The sequence below is a fragment of the Mesoplodon densirostris genome, chromosome 2 (assembly GCF_025265405.1).
Source record: "Mesoplodon densirostris isolate mMesDen1 chromosome 2, mMesDen1 primary haplotype, whole genome shotgun sequence".
In the NCBI taxonomy this organism is placed as follows: domain Eukaryota; kingdom Metazoa; phylum Chordata; class Mammalia; order Artiodactyla; family Ziphiidae; genus Mesoplodon; species Mesoplodon densirostris.
In genome coordinates, this window is record NC_082662.1 from 43,514,925 (window position 1) to 43,534,954 (window position 20,030).

At 36.4% G+C, this 20,030-nt stretch overlaps 1 protein-coding gene across 1 annotated transcript in view; it reads right to left on the reverse strand.

Annotated features, from left to right (window-relative positions):
* Positions 1-20,030, reverse strand: part of FAF1 (Fas associated factor 1) — a 479,002-nt gene that overhangs the window by 255,034 nt on the left and 203,938 nt on the right. Inside the window, exon 6 of the mRNA XM_060089778.1 lies at positions 12,227-12,318. Coding sequence (XP_059945761.1) covers positions 12,227-12,318 — 92 coding nt within the window. The remainder of the gene's footprint in view (positions 1-12,226; positions 12,319-20,030) is intronic.

Here is a 20,030-nt window from a genome sequence, read left to right on the forward strand (position 1 = left end):
CCTCTTTATTTTCTGGTAGCATCTGAGGCCTGGAGCAGAGGAGTGACCTGCCCCAAGTCAAACAGTGATTCCATGGGAGAGCTGGGGCTAGAACTCAGATGGGGCTAGGACTCAGGTATCTTGACTCACTACTCCTCAATTTCCTTCCACAGTATCCATCAGAAAATATAATACCCTACTCTCACCTAATTCAAGGCTACTGTCACCTGCTTTCCCATCAACGGTTTTCCAAGGACAAAAAAAAAGGCCACATATTTTAACACCAGTGGTTTACTTAACTATCACAGGAGTCCCAATTAGAATTTACTAATTGAATTTACTAATTTGAATTTACTAATTGAATTTACTGAATTTACTAATGCTTGCACAAATAGCAACTAATTCAAAGTCAGAATTAAAAGCAACTTCACAACTCAGAGGCCACACAAGAGGACCATATGCTAGACTGCATGACCAGAGCTCAACAATACCCTCATAGAACTCATCGAAATATTAATGGGAACCATCCTCCCAGTATAAAAAGGTCAAAGTTCAAAAGAAAGACTCAATTACTACTTGTAAAAGGGACAGCTACACATAAGGGATACCTTATTTTCTGTCGCCCTGCCATAAAAATGAAGACAATCTATATAATTAAAATGGAGCTGGACATTTTAAGCACTTATTAGAATAAGACCAAAGCAAGTTGAAAAGACTGTCTTTTATTACCAAGACACCCATTCAGTCCTTTTCTAGCAAGGTGATCATTAGTAATACCAAATCCAAAAATACTAAACCTTCTCCATTTATATTTATACATGGCCTGTGGGCTTTGGCACTAGTTATATTTCCCTTGCCTAAAATACTATTCATTCTGCTCTTCACTTTAATGGTTCCTCAATCATTCATGTCTCAGTTGAAACAGTACCTCTTCTGAGAGGCCTTTCCTAACCGTACAACTTACAGTAGTCACCCAATTACTTCTTATCATGTCACTCTATTTCAGTTTTCTGCAAAGCACTTGTTATCATCTGATAATTTTTCTGGTATATCTTATTTGTAGTTTGTTGCCTGTCCCTCCACCCTACCCCCATGTCTACACATATTATATTGTAAACTCCATGAAAGCAGGTACCTTGTTGTCTCGTTTCTCATTGTATCCCTAACACCTAGAACAAGGACCTAACACATTTTAAGATGGTACTCAATCTATATCTAGTAAATGAGTAAATAACTGACATCCTGCATGAATAAATGAGATGGACTCTCCATTTATCTGAAAAATACTTTATGATGAGTTTGACAAATAGCAAAACAGCCAATGGAGAGACTACACATGCATGGATAAAAAACTAAATCCCTCAATTTGTCATGAAACTTTTCATATTCATTACAACAAATGTTTATTAAGGGCCTCTATATAGATGGCACTCTCTTGAACTGAGGGAGATGCTCAGTAAGAATGCTCTTGCTCTTTATAGCTCAGGATCTGGTTGGAGAGAGGACAGCCATATAAGAAATAAAACTAGGAAAACTAAGACTCAGAGAAGAAAGATGTTGCCTGAGGCCACAAAACCAGTGTAGGACAGTTATAGGATAAACAGCGTCTCACTATAAAGCCAGAGCTCCTTCCATCACTCCATACTTTGATGAGAAAAATGAAAAGGAACACTGGACAAAAAAGGCTAAACTCAGGTCAAGGAGTGGAGATTGCCTAGTTCATTACATTTATGGGACACTTGTAAGACCTTTGGCTCCCCAAGTATCTTATATCTGTTCCGCATGATGCTTGATATCCCTCCATTAGAACTTTACTTCTTACCTTTGGTCTCTCTTAGGAGGCAAACATCCTTAGGCATGTAGCACTTCACAGTATTCATTCCACAAATAGTTCTAAGTACCTACTATGTTTCAGGCCCTCTTTTAGCTGCTGAGGATACAACAGTGAACAAAAAAAAAAGTCGCTGATTTCTTACAGTTTTACATTGTGATGAGGGACACAGACAACAAATATGAATACATTACTAATATTACTAATATAATGCATTGTTGTGATAATGTAAGATAAAGGGAGAATGTATAACAGAGGGGCTTTTGTAGCCAGGGGAATCAAGAAAAGCCTATCTGAGGATGTAACATTCGAGTAGAGGCCTGAATAAAGTAAAGGAGTAAGCCAAGTTGATAAGTGATACATCATTTCAGGCAGGGGAATAGCAAAGTGCAAATGTCCTGAAGTTGAAGCACACTTAGAATGTTTAAAGAAGAGCAGGGAGGCCAGTGTGGCTGGCAAGATACAAGCCAGAGATGAGAATGATAAAAGATGAAGTTAGAGAGAAAGTCAGGAACAAGATTATGTAAGTCCTTTATATACCTTAGTAAGGAACCTGGATTTTATTCTAAGTGCAAAAATGCAAATGGAGGGGTTTGAGCAGGGGAGAGACATAATCAGCTTATGGTTTTTGGTTCATTTACATCTTAGACCATTTGAATGCTGGGAGAGGTGCCATTTGAAGTAGTGCAATAAGGACAGGGGAAAGAAGAGGTCATTAAATGGTAAGGCTGAGAGAAGGCAAAGAAAAGTTTACTGACTCATTTTTATTACCTATGGTTATAAGTGAGAATTACACACAATTTTTTTCTTACATTATCTTTTTCTAGTTTTGGTAACAAGATTACATGAACATTAACTTTTTAAAATAATTAATTAATTAATTAATTAATTTTTGGCTGTGTTGGGTCTTCGTTTCTGTGCGAGGGCTTTCTCTAGTTGTGGCAAGCGGGGGCCACTCTTCATCACGGCACGCGGACCTCTCACTATTGCGGCCTCTCTTGTTGCGGAGCACAGGCTCCAGACGCGCAGGCTCAGTAGTTGTGGCTAACGGGCCTAGTTGCTCCGCGGCACATGGGATCTTCCCAGACCAGGGCTTGAACCACTGTCCCCTGCATAGCACGCAGATTCTCAACCACTGCGCCACCAGGGAAGCCCTACATGAACATTATAAAATAAGATAGGTAGCAGTCTCACTGGGAAGAGTTTGTGTAAAATGTCTTTATGGAAATCCTCTGGGGTGGGGGAGGGGGAAGAAGTGGCATGTGAAATTTTTGACTACAAATTCAATTTCTTTGATGGCTATCACTTTTTTCAGGTTACCTATTTCTTGTATTCATTTTAGTACTTGATAGTTTATACAAAATTCTCCATTTCAACTAAATTTCAGATTTTAATAAGTCATAAAGATACGCTTATTTTATTACTATTCATGCATTTTTGTTTTAAAACAATTTATTAATTTATTTGTTTTGTATTAACTTATTTAATAATTATTTTATTAATCAAATAATCTCTTCTGAATCTGTAGTTAAGTCCCCTTTTTCATACCTAATATTTTTGTGCTTACCCTCGTTTTTTTCTTGGGTTGATTTTTCAAGCAGTTATTACTTGTTGATTATTTCTATCATTAATTACTGCTTTTAAATCTTTCTTTCCTTCTATTTTCTTCAGACTTACTCTATTGTTATTTCTCTATTTTCTTAAGTTGAACATACATTGCAATTGTTTTCTATCTTTCTTTTTTTTGCGGTACGCGGGCCTCTCACTGTTGTGGCCTCTCCCGCTGCAGAGCACAGGCTCCAGATGCGCAGCTCAGCGGCCATGGCTCATGGGCCTAGCCACTCCGCGGCATGTGGGATCTTCCCGGACTGGGGCACTAACCCGTGTCCCATGCATCGGCAGGCGGACTCTCAACCACTGCACCACCAGGGAAGCCCTTCTAACTTTCTTATCTTCTAATTAGTGGACTTAATATTACAAATTTCCCTCTAAGTACCACTTTTGCTATATTCAAAGTTTTAGTATATAGCACTCTTATTTATGTTCACTTCTGAACAGCTAGTGGTTGCTATCATGATCTCATTTTTACCCATAAATTATTTTGAAGTAAATTATTTGTAGTGTCCAAATGTATGGAGAATCTCAGAGATACCTTTTTATTATTACTTCACTCCTAATTTTATTGCATAATGGCCAGAGAATGGGTCAGCATGATAGTGATTCTTTGATATTGGCTTTGTGTTCTAATACGTGGTCAATTTTCATAAGTATTCTATATGTGCTTAATTTGGTTATTCAAATAATATATAGCCTACAAAGATTTACTGCTTAATTCATTAGTTTCCATAAGACATTTGTATATAATTGTGGTTGAACTATTTCTCCTTATAATTTTGTCAATTTTTGCTGATTTGTGCACACAAGTTTACAATTGCCATATCTTCTTGTTAAACTGTCCCTCAATATTATTTGCCTTAAATTCAATTTTATGTGATATTAATATTGCCACACTACATTATAAAAATTAATATTTGGCTTAAATATCATTTCTTATACCCTTTATTTTCTCTTTTCTGTGTCATTTCTTTAAGAGATATTTCTCTGATAAACAACATATAGCTGACTATTCTTTTTTCTTCTAGAAGCATGCATGTTATTTTTCTTTAGTGTTTATCCCCTTAACTTATAACATTTATACCTAGATTTATATTTTTCTAATGTAGTCTAATTTAATCAGTAGCTCTAGCTTTCTTCAAACAAGAACCTAAACAAGCTCTCAATAACTACCCTCTCTCTGCCATCACCTAACCACTACCCCTAATTCAGTTTACCCATCTGCAAAATGTGACAAAGAACACCTATCTATGATTTATTGTGAGGATTTAATCAGATAATATATATAAAGGGCTTGGCAAAAAGCCTGTCTTCATAAATGATAACTGTTGTGTCACTATCACTTACCAAATACTTTAACTTCATATTTAACATCCTTATTCTTGTAACTATTACCTATCTTCTACTGCAGTATTATCTATAATTTACACTTTTCAACAACTATTACTTAACAGCACTGAAATCCAGAATCCAGAAATGTTCTCCATTTGCTCCAATCTTCTATCCTTCTACCTTTTCTACTGTCTCTAAACCTGCCAGCTAACTTCAACACTTAACCCCTGGACTCCACCCTGCCTCCCTGCTATAGACTGAACTGCATCCCCCAACCCTAGAAATCTTATATTGAAGCCCTAACCCCCAATATGGCTGTACCTGTAAACAGTCTTTAGGAAGTAATTAAGATTAAATGAAGTCATAAGGGTGGGGCCCTAATCCAATAGGATTGGTGTCTTTATAAGAAGAGGAAGAGAGCTAAGAGGACTCCAGTACTTGCTTGCTCCCTGCCTCCTCTACTTCCCTTCCCCCACTTCCCTTCCCTCCCTCCTTCCCCCCATCCCCATCCCCCCATATGAGGATACAGTGAGAAGGTAGCTGTCTGCAAGCCAGGAAGAGAGCTCTCACTAGAAACCAAATCTCACAGGAACCCTGATTGGGCTTTTCAGCCTCAAGAACTGTGAGAAATAAATGTCTACTGTTTGTCACCCAGTCTATGGTATTTTGTCATTGCAGCTTAAGTTAAGATACTCCCATACCCTTTTTGTCCACCAGCCCTTTTTGGTTTCACTTTTTCAAATTTTTCCTATTTGCTGTCTCTTCCTCCTCATAATTCTAATAATTCTTCAGTCTCTTGACCCTACTCTTCCCTCAACTTCTCTCTCCCTTCAGAGTTGAATTTTCTGAAAATAACAGTAACTCTAATCCCTCATTTCTCACTTATCCATTACTTATCTACTACAACCTGGTTCTTATTCTCATCTTCCTACCAAAAATAATCTTAATAAATGCACTAATTACTTATATACCAAACGGATGATCTTTTAAATAATTATCCTCCTACTTGGAATACGCTGCAATATTTTGTAGCATTGTACATTTGAGACAAAATATATAGGCAGTAAGTAGTACATATTTTTCAGGATTGTCTCAGTTCTAGACATGTGACTGAATTACGTATGGGACACACACCAGTGAAAAGCTTCATTGGCAAGTAGGAAACAGGTGTTTATAAATAGAGACTTGTCATCTATATATGTTTTTGGAAACTGAAGTATTGAGAGGAGATGTCAGGGAGAATGTACAGTAAGAGGGATTGCTGAAAACAGAACTCTGGGGAACACCAACTTTTAGAAAAGATGAAGAAAAGAGGTGATTACTGGATGAATCAACCTGAGTGGCACACAGAACACCAAAACAATGTTGGAAATTTTCTTTAAAGAGATGAATTAAGGGGACTTCCCCAGTGGCACAGTGGTTAAGAATCTGCCTGCCAATGCAGGGGACATGGGTTCAAGCCCTGGTCCAGGAAGATCCCATATGCCATGGAGCAACTAAGCCCATGAGCCACAACTACTGAGCCTGTGTGCTTAGAGCCTGTGCTCCACAACAAGAGAAGCCACCGCAATGAGAAGCCTGTGCACTGCAACGAAGAGTAGCACCTGCTCACTGCAACTAGACAAAGGAATGAAGACCCAACACAGCCAAAAATAAATAAATAAATAATATATATATATATAAAAGCTTATATATACCTTAATGAATAGGTTATAAGCTCCCACAGGACAGAGCTTGTTTTCATCTAGTAGGTAATCAATAAATCTTTGACAGATTGAATCTTTCTTATAATAATATGAAACAGGTATAATTGACAGTCCCCATCCCTTCTGATTTTACTATGATTTACAGTATAATCCGAAGTTGTGCCATAGGGGTACTGCATCACCTTTGAATTAATTAGTGAAATCCGATTTATTTAAAAAGTTTTTAAATGCTTTTCAACTGTTATAAAGATTACGATTAAAGAGTTTGCTCTTAAATTCTCAAAAAGCCTGAAATTTTGTTTTCTGAAAAACATTACTTACTTTAAAATAATTCTAAATATAATTCAGTTATAGACACTTATATGGTAATTTTACTGCTCTTAGCTTTAAAAAAAATGTAAATACAAAATAAGACTCAATTAACAGGCACCCCCTAGTGGCAGTAAAATCAAGTTAAGAAAAAAAAAATTTTATAAGAACATGGTTTAAGATATAGCTCTCACCAAACCTTGAGAGTAATATTGTTTGTCAGTAAACAATTTAAAAGCATGTTATTTTATATCTACATTTTACTAAATGATTAATAGTGTACGGTAACTAAAAGTTCATTCACACAGCGAAATTTCATTAATATTCTTGAGAACTACAGTAAGTGAAATAATGTATATAAATACCCTTTAACAAGTATATAATGACAAATTACAAGATATTTTTTTTAAATCTCATTATAGAGAACAGCTTCCAAAAAAGAAGGCACCTTTGGAATAAAGCTTTATATATTTGTGTCAAGAAACTGGAAGCTATAGTAGATGGAGGGTCAGATGGAGATTTAAGCATCAGAAGTATTCACTGATGACCTTGAACAATCCACAAAACTCTTTTAAACACCTCAATTTCCTAATTTATAAATTAGAGATATCAAAATCAGCCTGTAATCTTGTAGAGTTGTTATAAAAATCAAGTGAGAGTTGAATGAAAAAGATTACTATTGGTATTTACTAGCATAAATAATTGTAATAATCATGCTTTGTAATTTGTGATTTCAAATATAATGTACCTCTCCTGCTTAATGAATTTTTACAACCACCCTGGCAACTAAAATCAATGCTTCCTATTTTATATATGAAAAATCTAAGACCCTAACCAAGCTGGGAGTGTAATCCAGGATTTTTCTCTCTAGGTCTTGTTATCTTTTATATGATGAGATAGATTGTAATCATATTACTTTTCTGATTTGCTCATAATAAATTTTGTTTAGGAGTGATACTATAATACCAGTGTTGTCTATAATACCAGTGTTGTCTAGTCCATTGAGAGAAGACTGATACTCTATAAAGAAAGAACCTAATATTTGCCATTGCATTGGAATTGGAATGGTGGAATCCAGCAACAGGACCTCGTCATAGTTCTGCACTGCAGTTAACAGGAAGTTTATTATGCAGTTCCCCTCAGTCTTCCAACATCCACTGACTTGTGTCAGAGAAATAAAAGAATAAGACCAATTAAATATCAAACCAACCACCTAAATAAAATATACTTTTAAAAAAAATTCCAAATCTGAGGTGAAGAGAAGACAATTCAGGGAACAGGGTAGAAATATAAATTAGAGATATTAAATTGACAGTGCACACAGACGACACTTAAAAGCCATGACACTGAATTTAGTAATGTGGTCATGAGTGACATTAGCAAGTCCACTAGCAGGTCCCTACTTAGACTGGGCTCAAGAGAAACAGGAGGAAAGGAATTAGAGACAACAAATATAGACAAATCTTTGGGGGAAGTTTTGTTATCAAAGGGACTAGAGAAATGGAGTGATTGCTGGAAGGGGAGGTGGGATCAAGAGAAAAATGGAAGAAATAACATCACGTTTGAATGTTAGTGGTAACACTCTACTAGAGGGAAAAACTGATGATGTAGGGAAGAATTATTGTGAAGGAAGTCCTTGATTTAGGCCAGAGGGAATACAGAATGTAATCTGAAGCAAACATGGAGGCTTGGTGTTAGACAGGAGATTGGACATGCCATCTAGAGTAACAGGAGAAAAAGAAGAGTATGTGTATAAGATGCAGGTAAGTAAACAGAGACCAAGTTGGAAGCTTGTGGAAATTCTCTTGTGATTGCCTTCATTTAATCAGTGAAACAAAATAGGAAACGAAGTCATCAGCTGAGGGTGAGAATACGGGAGAGGTGTTTTAAAGTTCTGAGGAAAAGATAAGTGTAAAATGGCCGTTTAGGAGAGTGTGGATAAACTAGGTAAATATGCTATCACTGCCTAGCAACATTAGGGGGCTCTCTAAAGATTATGGTCGTGAATTTAAAGATACACCAATCAGCATGATTTTGTTTGTCTCTAGTCACATTTAACTGTGAGGCCCAGAATAGACAGAGTCGTATTTATCCAAGGTAAGGATTTTTGTCAAGCAAGATCCATGAAGCAAGAATTGAGGCTACATGCAAGAAAGTGATTATAATGAATGACCATGGGATATTGCCCACTCTAAGGAAGAAAGAGAGGACATGAAAGAGGTAATGATCACGAAAAGATGGTAGCAACAATGGATTGGAGGCCTGAAGGATTGTTAGGGCTAGGATACTAAAGGAAGTGGGCTAGAAAGATGAGAGATGATTAGCAGGAAATGGAAGCTTGAAATTAGTATTTAAGAATTGTTTAAATTAAATGACAAGACCACAGGAAGATATGGCTAATGTAGGACGGGAAAAAAGATCATCGTAGAAAATGAGTTCAAGGAACTAAGAGGCCAAGGTGTTAGAAGAATCTTTCCTATTTTTCTCTACCAATTTCAGATCTCTTCTATTCATTTGCCAATTCTCAAATATAACACTAAGAATCAGAATTACCTTTTATTTTATCCTTTTTAGATTATAAATTAGGTTACAAATTACAATAAGATTTGTATGAATACACCAATTATAACAAAATTTTTCAAAAACAAATCAATTTGATTCATTATGGAGTTTAGTGCAGAGAAATTTTATGTCTCCCATATTTGATAATATGATGTGCTTTATAACTCAATACTAAATTACTTTTGGACTCTATTATATAGTTAAGATGTCAATAATTATTTTTATTTGATAAATACAAAATGAAAATCAGAAGTTAAAAATAATTATTACCATTGGCTTTTAAATTTTTGTATGGATTTTGTTTTTTTAAATTGTTTCTCATGAAATCAGAATTTAAGATATACATCACACACAAAAAAAGAAAAATAATCTGTAGTTTTATAGAAAGATATATTAACACACCTAAAAGAAACACACCTTGACTTTTTAGTTAGATTTTAATCAAATGTGCCCTAATATAACTTTTTCATCAAATGTGCCCTTTATAACTTTTTCCAGCTTTCAAGCAGGAAAGCTCTAATTCCCCTCCTCTCACTAGCCAGATAGACTGTGCTTTGTGACTTTTATTTGGCTTTGAATTTTTATGTCTTTCTTGTTGTTCCAACACAGGAAAAAGCATTACTGTAACTTGCTAAAAATCCATAAAGCCAACTAGGGAAGACTACTTTAATGCTATATAAAGTACTCATTCTCCTATAAACACTGTATTTCAGAAGCACTGTAGGCCCCTGCCTGCCTAGGGACTGAGGAAGTGGCAATCAAACTAAGGTCAGCCACATGGCAATGAAGAACATTTCCATTAGCCCAGGAAGACATTTTGATAAATCCATTTAATCATGTTACGGGAAAGCAATAGATTATAACAAATGATGTCTCTTACCTACTTGTAATTATGTGGATTATATATTGGATGACAGTGATTACACTCTGTTAACTAACCTAAAAAATAATATCCTACATGACTAGATACAGAACCCATACCTATAATCTCATCTGGTATTTATATCAACATTACTATAAACACGAGGACTACAAGTACTGTTTGGCTGTTTGTAGTAGTATGCAAATACAACTTCCCATTAATATATGATCTGAACATAGAAGATAAAGAGCAACCCAAGAAATCTTTAAATTCTTAGCCTAAAACCTTTAACAGACTATCAGATAAAATTATATTAGATTTAACTTTTTTCAGTTCAGTGATTTCTACTTTGGTAAAGTGAAATTTAATTTTCTTTTTGCTACTATCCACCTGTGATGGTATGATCTATAAGAAATATACATTTGGTTTTCTTCCCCACTTAGACCTCCTAAAATCTTTGGAATTTTTTAAGTGATAAGAGTGATAAAGGTGAAAAAAGAGAGGTCTCTTTTGTTATTCATAATGAGCCACTTTCAACCACACCTGGGTTTGCTAAACAGATGATGTTTGGAAAACCCCTCTAGAGAGAAGTTGGTTGCCAGGGGAGCCAAGCTCACGATTAGAGGACTGGACCTTTTAGCCTGCACCTCCGCCTCCAGGAAGGAGAGAGGAGCTGGAGGTTGGGTTAATTACTAATAGCCAGTGACTCAATTAATCATACCTCTGTGGTGAGCCTCCATAAAAAATCCTAGCTGAAGAGCTTTGGAGAGCTTCCAAGTTGGTAAACAAGAATGCATTCGTGTCCTGGGAGGGTGGCACACCCCAAACATTACAGGCACTCCTGTGCTCAAGACCCTTTCAGATCTTATCCTATGTATCTCTTCATCAGGCTGTTCATTTATATCCTTTAAAATATGCTTTATAATAAATTGGTAATAGCAAATAGAGTATTTTTCTGAGTTCTGTGAGCCATTCTCTCACAAATTACTGAACTCAGAAGGGAGTGGTGGGAACCTCCAATCTATAGCCAGTTGGTCAGAAGCACAGGTAACAACACAGACTTGCAACTGGGTCTGATATGGGGGCAGTCTTGTGGGACTGAGCCCTGAACCTGTGAGATCTAATGCTATCTCCAGGTAGGTAGTATCAGAATTTAGTTAAATTGTAGAACATCCAGCTGGGAATGAAGAACTGTCTCATGGTGGTGGTGGTGGGGGGGGGACCCACACATCTGGTGGCCAGAGGTGTTCTGTGGGTAGGGTACCAAAGAAAAACAGGACTTTTTTCTTTGTACTACATTAATAATAAAGGTATTTGGTAGGTGGTGGGGAAAAATTGGACAATATTCGAAGTTTAGGAACACCAAGTTGCATTAAATAAAAAGAGAAAATGTGCAAAAAATGGTGAAAATCTAAGAACAACTTAAACATAGTTCTGGAAGGATACTGTACTCATTAAAATTATTACTCTATCACTACCTTAATCATTCACTTTAGATCAGGTTGCTTCATCAGGCAATAATGTAACATACAATTAAACATTAAAATCATCTGATCATTCTATAAATGTACTGTGTTTCACTGTGAATACTGAAAAAAGAATGAGACCCTCTATTCTAAATAGAGAGAAAATCTTAATAAAAATTTTATATCAGTGTTTTTCAAGCTGTATTCTGCAGAGCCCAAGAATCTTCCTCAACGCTTTGCTTCTTTAGCCATGGGAGACACTGGAGTTCCAGTTACTCAATCTCTTCCCTCCAACTCCAGTTCTTCCCCTTCAAACAGAGAAGTGCCATTTTTGACTCTTTCTTACATAATAGAGTTTTCCTAAAGCTTTTCTTTGTAAAAAGATTCCATCACTAAAATCAAACAAATAAACTACCCAAACCAAATAGTTTGAAACTTTATATAGTTAATAGCTGTTGCTAAGTTAAAGCTTCAACAAGATTTTGATTTTGATATTTATATACAGTAAAGCAACTTAACAATCAAACTTTTTGTTTCAGATTCCCAGGAAAAGTAAACACCTTACCCAGCATGACTAGATGATGAAGGTGGTGGCAAATCTGGTGTAAGAACATAAAGGCTGTTGTTTTTTGGCAAGTGTAGTGATTTTAAGACCGTCTGAAAAACAAAAAATAAAAACAAATAAAAAATAACTATTGATTGTGCATTTTTAATCTTTTCCTATAATTCTTAGAAAATTATCACTATTGTAGTTTGGCTTTGCATCTTTTGACAATTTCTTAAATAGGATAATACAGAAGAACAATTGAATTGCAAAAAATCTCTATCTCATAAATATCATAAGTTAGCATAAATATGAATATTAAAATAAAATACAAATTCTTTAGCTCGTGAAATGATATAAACATATAAGAACACAGTCGAGAATCATTAATTTCTTCATTGAAGAAGCATATCCTTGCAACTAATATCCACTTCATTCAGGATCATTATAGCAAAAATTAGCGATGTAGGTGTTCAGAGATCATTAGACCTAGAAAAGATCATTGAGAGTACCTCAACCTAAAGACTTTATAGATGAGGAGCTGCAGCCTAAGAGGTGAAATGACTTGGATGAGATCTCTTGTAAGTGTTACCTAGGTCACTTAACCGTTAGGCCAGATAATTTTTTTTTGTTAAAGCACTTTGTCTGGGGTGAATAAACTACTCTTGGGCTACCTCTGACCTACTAACTTGATAACCACACAAAATGTCACCAAATTTATTTGCCAGAGAACTCCTACGTACCTTTCAAACTCCCAACTTGATGGTAAATACCTGCTAATTCAAACTTTTTTGGACAGCAAGACACATTAAGAAACACATTTTACATCTTTACATCATAACCCAGGACAAAAATATTTACTCAACAGATATTTATTGAGCCACCAATTCTGTTCCAGGAGTATTCTAAACACTGAAGATACAGCAGTGAACATGACAGTCTAAAACCCCTGATCTTCTGGAGCTTACATTTTAGTAGGAATAAATAAAGTAACCTATATAGTTGACTACTAGAAGTGAAAGTTTTCTTGACTAAACATAAAGCAGAAAAGGGAGGGTGAAGTATATGAGGTTGGGGAATTACATAATTTTAAACTTGGTTATCAGGGTGGTTCTCACTTGGAGAATGTGACATTTGAGCAAAAACTTGAAAGTGGTGAGGAAAGAAACCATGAACATATATAGAAAAAGAATATGGCTGGCAAAGGCAATAGCCAGTGCAAAATGCTTACTGAACAACAAGGAGTCCAATGCAGCTGAAGCCAAACGAGTTCTGGTAGGAAATAGGTCAGAGAGGTTAACAGTGATGCTAGGAGATAGGTGAGATGAAATGTGTTGAGACATTTAAGCTAATGTAAGGGCTTTGACTTTTTCTCTGAATGAGATCAGAAGCTATTGGAGTGACATTATCGGATTCATATTTTAAAAGGATCTCTCTCTCAGCTGTGTTGAAATGGATGGGAAAAGGTTGACAAAGGAGGGCAGAAGCACAGAAGAGAGTAATAAAATATACTAAGACAAGGATGATAATGGCTTATGTCAGTGTGATGGTAATAGAAGTGATGCAAAATAGGTGAATTCTGGATATATTCTGAAGATCACACCAAAAGGATTTCCTGACAGACTGGATATGAGTCAATAATGATCCTAAAGCTTTTAGACAACAAATGGAAGGATAAAGTTGCTGTCAAATGAAATGGGAAGACTGCAAATGAAGACCTCCACTTTGGACATGTAAGTTTGAAATGTGTATTAAACATTCAAATGGAGAAGATAAGAAAGCAGTCAGATATATCCATCTGGAATTCAGGGAACAGGTCTAGGGTAGAAATATAAATTAGAGATATTAAATTGACAGTGCACACAGACGACACTTAAAAGCCATGACACTGAATTTAGTAATGTGGTCATGAGTGACATTAGCAAGTCCACTAGCAGGTCCCTACTTAGACTGGGCTCAAGAGAAACAGGAGGAAAGGAATTAGAGACAACAAATATAGACAAATCTTTGGGGGAAGTTTTGTTATCAAAGGGACTAGAGAAATGGAGTGATTGCTGGAAGGGGAGGTGGGATCAAGAGAAAAATGGAAGAAATAACATCACGTTTGAATGTTAGTGGTAACACTCTACTAGAGGGAAAAACTGATGATGTAGGGAAGAATTATTGTGAAGGAAGTCCTTGATTTAGGCCAGAGGGAATACAGAATGTAATCTGAAGCAAACATGGAGGCTTGGTGTTAGACAGGAGATTGGACATGCCATCTAGAGTAACAGGAGAAAAAGAAGAGTATGTGTATAAGATGCAGGTAAGTAAACAGAGACCAAGTTGGAAGCTTGTGGAAATTCTCTTGTGATTGCCTTCATTTAATCAGTGAAACAAAATAGGAAACGAAGTCATCAGCTGAGGGTGAGAATACGGGAGAGGTGTTTTAAAGTTCTGAGGAAAAGATAAGGTAAAATGGCCTTTTAGGAGAGTGTGGATAAACCAGGTAAATACGCTATCACTGCCTAGCAACATTAGGGGGCTCTCTAAAGATTATGGTCATGAATTTAAAGATACACCAATCAGCATGATTTTGTTTGTCTCTAGTCACATTTAACTGTGAGGCCCAGAATAGACAGAGTCGTATTTATCCAAGGTAAGGATTTTTGTCAAGCAAGATCCATGAAGCAAGAATTGAGGCTACATGCAAGAAAGTGATTATAATGAATGACCATGGGATATTGCCCACTCTAAGGAAGAAAGAGAGGACATGAAAGAGGTAATGATCACGAAAAGATGGTAGCAACAATGGATTGGAGGCCTGAATAAGGCTGAAGGATTGTTAGGGCTAGGATACTAAAGGAAGTGGACTAGAAAAATGAGAGATGATTAGCAGGAAATGGAAGCTTGAAATTAGTATTTAAGAATTGTTTTAATTAAATGACAAGACCACAGGAAGGTATGGCTGACATAGGACGGGAAAAAAAGATCACTGTAGAAAATAAGTTCAAGGAACTAAGAGGCTAAGATGTTAGAAGAATCATTTACAAGGCTATATTACTAAGAATTAACACAGAGAGCAATTATAAACCAGGAACTAAAAATCATCAGAAAATGAGGACTCAATCAGTAAGTGATACAATTTTTTTTTACATGAAAGTCAAAGCTGAAGGTTTTTTAGAGAGGAAGGACTGGAAATGGAAATGAGGAAAAATGAGAACACACGTTTTACCAGTTAGTCCAGTGGTATGACGGCTACTGGAGAAAAGCAATTAACACTGAGAAGCCTACAGGAAAACAATGTGATCAGAAAGGCAGATTTCAGTCAGAGGTAGACGGTGAAGAGAATGTGCAGGGAAGAGGTTGACAATAAGAGGAATTTGGTTAACGATGAATAGTTCCACAGGGCATAGCAAAAAGGTTTCAAGCACTGTAAAGGAAAAAGAATAGAGACAGATATGGGCTGTGCAGAGACTATGGAGGTTTGAGTGAGGAGTGAAGTGGGAATCTGAGTAACTTGCATAAACAGGAGGAAAAGGCATAATGAAATTGGTTCTGGTTGAATCAAAGCAAATAATAATGTCAGGGATGAAAGTGTTGGAAAGAAAGGTGGAGTAGATATCAAGGAACCCCTTTTAACCCTGCAGATGGAAGTAGGGACACTTGGAAAGGGCTGATCTTACCCAAGCATAGAACATAATGAACTTATTCTTGACCCCTCCGTGAGAGGGCCCATCTTACTAAGGGCACAGTCTTCCTTCACAGGCTTTGGGACTTACTCTTGACTCATATTAGTTATTTCTTAAATAAAAAGAAATACTTACTCATTATTTGCAATACACTCTGACATCTTTTATCCTACTTCTTTTTCTTTTAATACTGGCTATAACCCACTCAGTTAACTTCAAAACTCACTAATGGCTTGTGACCCATGGTTTGAAAATAAGACACTGTAGTAGGTAATTAATCATAACTTCACAATCATCCAGGAAGCCCTGAAGTTCTAAATCTTTTTGTCAAATATATGAAAGTCCTTTTGAAATTGATCTATGTTACCTTTCAAGAGTTCATGTGCAAACAAAAAAAAACCACATGCATATACACACAGCAAAGTTATTTTTACCATTTTTCATCTTTCATTATTTTACTTTGAGGATTATTGATAACTGCTTGGTCTTACCACTTGATTATTATTGTCAGTTTGCCATGCCATCATCCAAAGATTTTCCGCTAAACATTCCTTCTCAAACCACATATGATATGATGAAATAAATGGATGCTTTCTTTAAGTCATTCAGTCATTCCACAAACATTTATTTGGTGCCTGTTATACCAAGCATTGGATATCTAATGGTGAAAGAAACAGACATGGTCCCTCTACTTATGGTGTTTTGATGGGAAACGCTGGGATGGGAGCCTTTTATACAGAGGTCTGTTACAGAAAGTAACATTTTAAGCTGAGACTTGAAAGATGAAAAAGAGCCACCCATGTGCAGAATTGGGGGTACAGTATTCCAGGCAGTTAGACAGCATCTGTCAGGTAAAGTTATAGAGAGCTTGAGCCTATTAGAAGAATTAACAGGAGGTTTCTATGGCTGCAGCTTGGAAAGAAAGGGTATGAAAGGCTGAAGATGAGGCTGTAGACGTGAATAGAGGGTAAATAATACAATACCTTTTAAACAATGGTGAGTATCTTGAATTTTATTCAAAGTGCAATAAAAAGTTATGTTTTACCAGGAGAGTGATATAATTTGATTTATATTTTTAAAAGCTCATTCTGGCTCCTGTGCTGAGAATGCATTGGGAGAACCCAAGAAAAAAAGCTGGAAAAACAATAATGATAATATTACATTGTTCCAGGCAAGATATGCTAATAGTCTGGATTAGGTAGTGCAATAAAAATACTGAAAAGTGGCCATGGTTGAGATATATTTTGGAGATAGATGCTACAGGGCTTACAAAAGGATTAGGTGCTTTCGACATTTTTAAAAAATTTATTTTATTGGGGAATTCCCTGGCAGTCCAGTGGTTAGGACTCAGCTCTTTCACTGCCATGGCCCCGGTTCAATCCCTGGTCGGGGAACTAAGATCCCACAAGCTGCACAGCATGGCCAATAAATTAAATTAATTAATATTTATTTTATTGAAGTATAATTGATTTACAATGTTGTGTTAGTTTCTGAGGATTAGGTGTTTTTCAAATGGGAAAAGATTAATGCCCACATTTTTGGATTTAGCAGTGGTGATATAGTTCTGCCATTTATAGGGGAAGACTGGTGGAGAAATGGCATGGGAAGGATAATGAAGAGTTCCATTTTAAACATGTTAAGTTAAAGATGCTAATAAGGTATGCAAGCTTAAAGTGAACTACCAATTTGGATATGTGAATTCATAGAAGTATAACCTAGAAATATAAATTTGGAAGCAGTCAGAAAATTAATGGCATGGAAATAGCAGAAATCACCTAGGGAGAAGAGTACATAGAAATAAGTAACTGAAAATATTACTGATAACAAAGACTAAGTTCAAATACAGTCAGCCCTCCATATCCATGGGTTCCACACATAAGGATGGAAAATACTCAGAAAAAGAAAAATTCCAAAAGTTCCAAAAAGCAAAACTTGAATTTGATGCACATCAGCAACTATTTACATACCACCTACATTGTATTAGGTATTATAAGTAATTAAGAGATGACAAAGTATACAGAGGATGTGTAGGTTATATGCAACTAAAATGCCATTTTATGTAAGAGACTTGAGCATCCATGGATTTTGGTATGGGGTGTGGTCCTGGAACCAATCTCCTATGGCTACTGAGAGACAGCTGTATTAGAACACATAGCTCTAAGAACATTTTCAACATAATTGCCTTTCTCTTCACAAACTACCGAAAATGCCATGTAAGGCTGATTCACATCCACAGGTCTCTCAATAAATGAACGAATAAATGATATAGCTATGTAAACTAATACATTTTGGTGTTTTACTTCTGCCAAAGTTGTTGATTTACTCAGTCAAGACTTATTTTTATTTTTTAATTCACGTTTCAATTATAGCAGCCATAAAGCAGCAGGGATCAGTCAACTATGGCCTGTGTGACAAATTCAGCCTACTGCCTGCTTTTGGATGGCCTGTGAGTTGAGCATGGTTTTTACATTTTTAAATGTTTGAAAACAAATCAAAAGAAGAGTATTTCATGATATGTGAAATTATAAAATGCAAATTTCTGTGTCCACAAATATTGATTTATTGGAACAGTCATGCTCACTCTTACACATATGGTCTGTCATTATTTTCAAGCTATGACAGCAGAATTGAGTAGTTGCAACAGAGACTGTATGACTCAAAAAGCCTAAAACATTAACTACCTGGCTCTGTACAGAAAAAGTTTGCTGACCCCTAATATAGCACATCACTAATTTGTACCTAATTTATAAATATTTTGCCAACCTGAAATTTCTATAAATAACTTACTGAAGTACTCAGAACATCTCCATATATCAAATGAACTCACATATAAGTATTTATAAGCACAGTGTCTACCAGAAGCAATTGACAAAGAATTGAACCAAAAGATGAGGATTCTAAGTTTCTGCCTGGTACTGAAGTACCAACTCAGTAACTACTGTGAAAAGATTTGATAATTATTTCTACCTCAAACACCTAAAGCTCTGGATTAACTCATTTCCTTCCATCACTCCTTACTCTCTCTGTCAGAAAAAGAGTAAGTGTGTGAAATATTTTATGCCTAAGGCTGCTACTGGGTCCTTGAGAATAGCAACTACTACTTTAAAATTACAACACTTTGTACAAATTCTTAAAATATAACTCATTCCATGCACCTGACCCTATCCAAGTAAACAAAGAAATATTCTTACCATTTAAATTTTCCGAGTTAAAAAGATTTCCTATTATCTTCTTTGTTCCATAAACACTACTGGACATAAATGTATATACTATGTATGACTTCTTTCAGGCCAATAAGTAATTGTTCATAAATTATTATTCCAGGCTTTCCTGCTTAAGGCGGGAAATGAGCTGCCAACTGGAGTGGTGAGCAGCCTTGCTGAGCATCAGAAGAGTGACCTAGTAGAGCCAATCTGCAAGGACTGGAAAGGAAGGGCCAGATACAGCAACTTTTTCATGGCTATAAAAGGGAGAGCTTGACATGCTCACACCACTGGACCTCTAGAAACTTTCCTGAGCCATGTGGCTGACAGGGTCTTGGTGCTCCGGCCAGGTATCAGGCCTGAGCCTTTGAGGTGGGAGAGCCAGGTTCAGGACACTGGATCACTAGAGACCTCCCTGACCCATGTAATATAAATCAGTGAGAACTCTCCCAGAGATCTCCATCTCAACGCTAAGACCTGGCTCCATTCAATGACCAGAAAGCTCCAGGGCTGGACACCCCATGCCAAACAACTAGCAAGACAGATATATAACCCCACCTATTAGCAGAGAGCCTGCCTAAAAATAGTAATAAGTTCACAGACACCCCAAAACATACCACCGGAAGTGGTCATGCCCACCATAAAGACAAGACCCACCTCATCCACCAAACACAGGCACCAGTCCCCTCACCCAGGAAGCCTACACAAGACACTGAACAAACTTACCCACTGGCGACAGACACCAAAAACAATGGGAACTACGAACCTGCAGCCTGCGAAAAGGAGACCCCAAACACAGTCAGTTAAGCAAAAAGAGAAGACAGAGAAATACGTAGTAGATGAAGGAGCAAGGTAAAAACCCACCAGACCAAACAAATGAAGAGGAAATAGGCAGTCTACCTGAAATAGAAGTCAGAGTAATGATAGTAAAGATGATCCTAAATCTTGGAC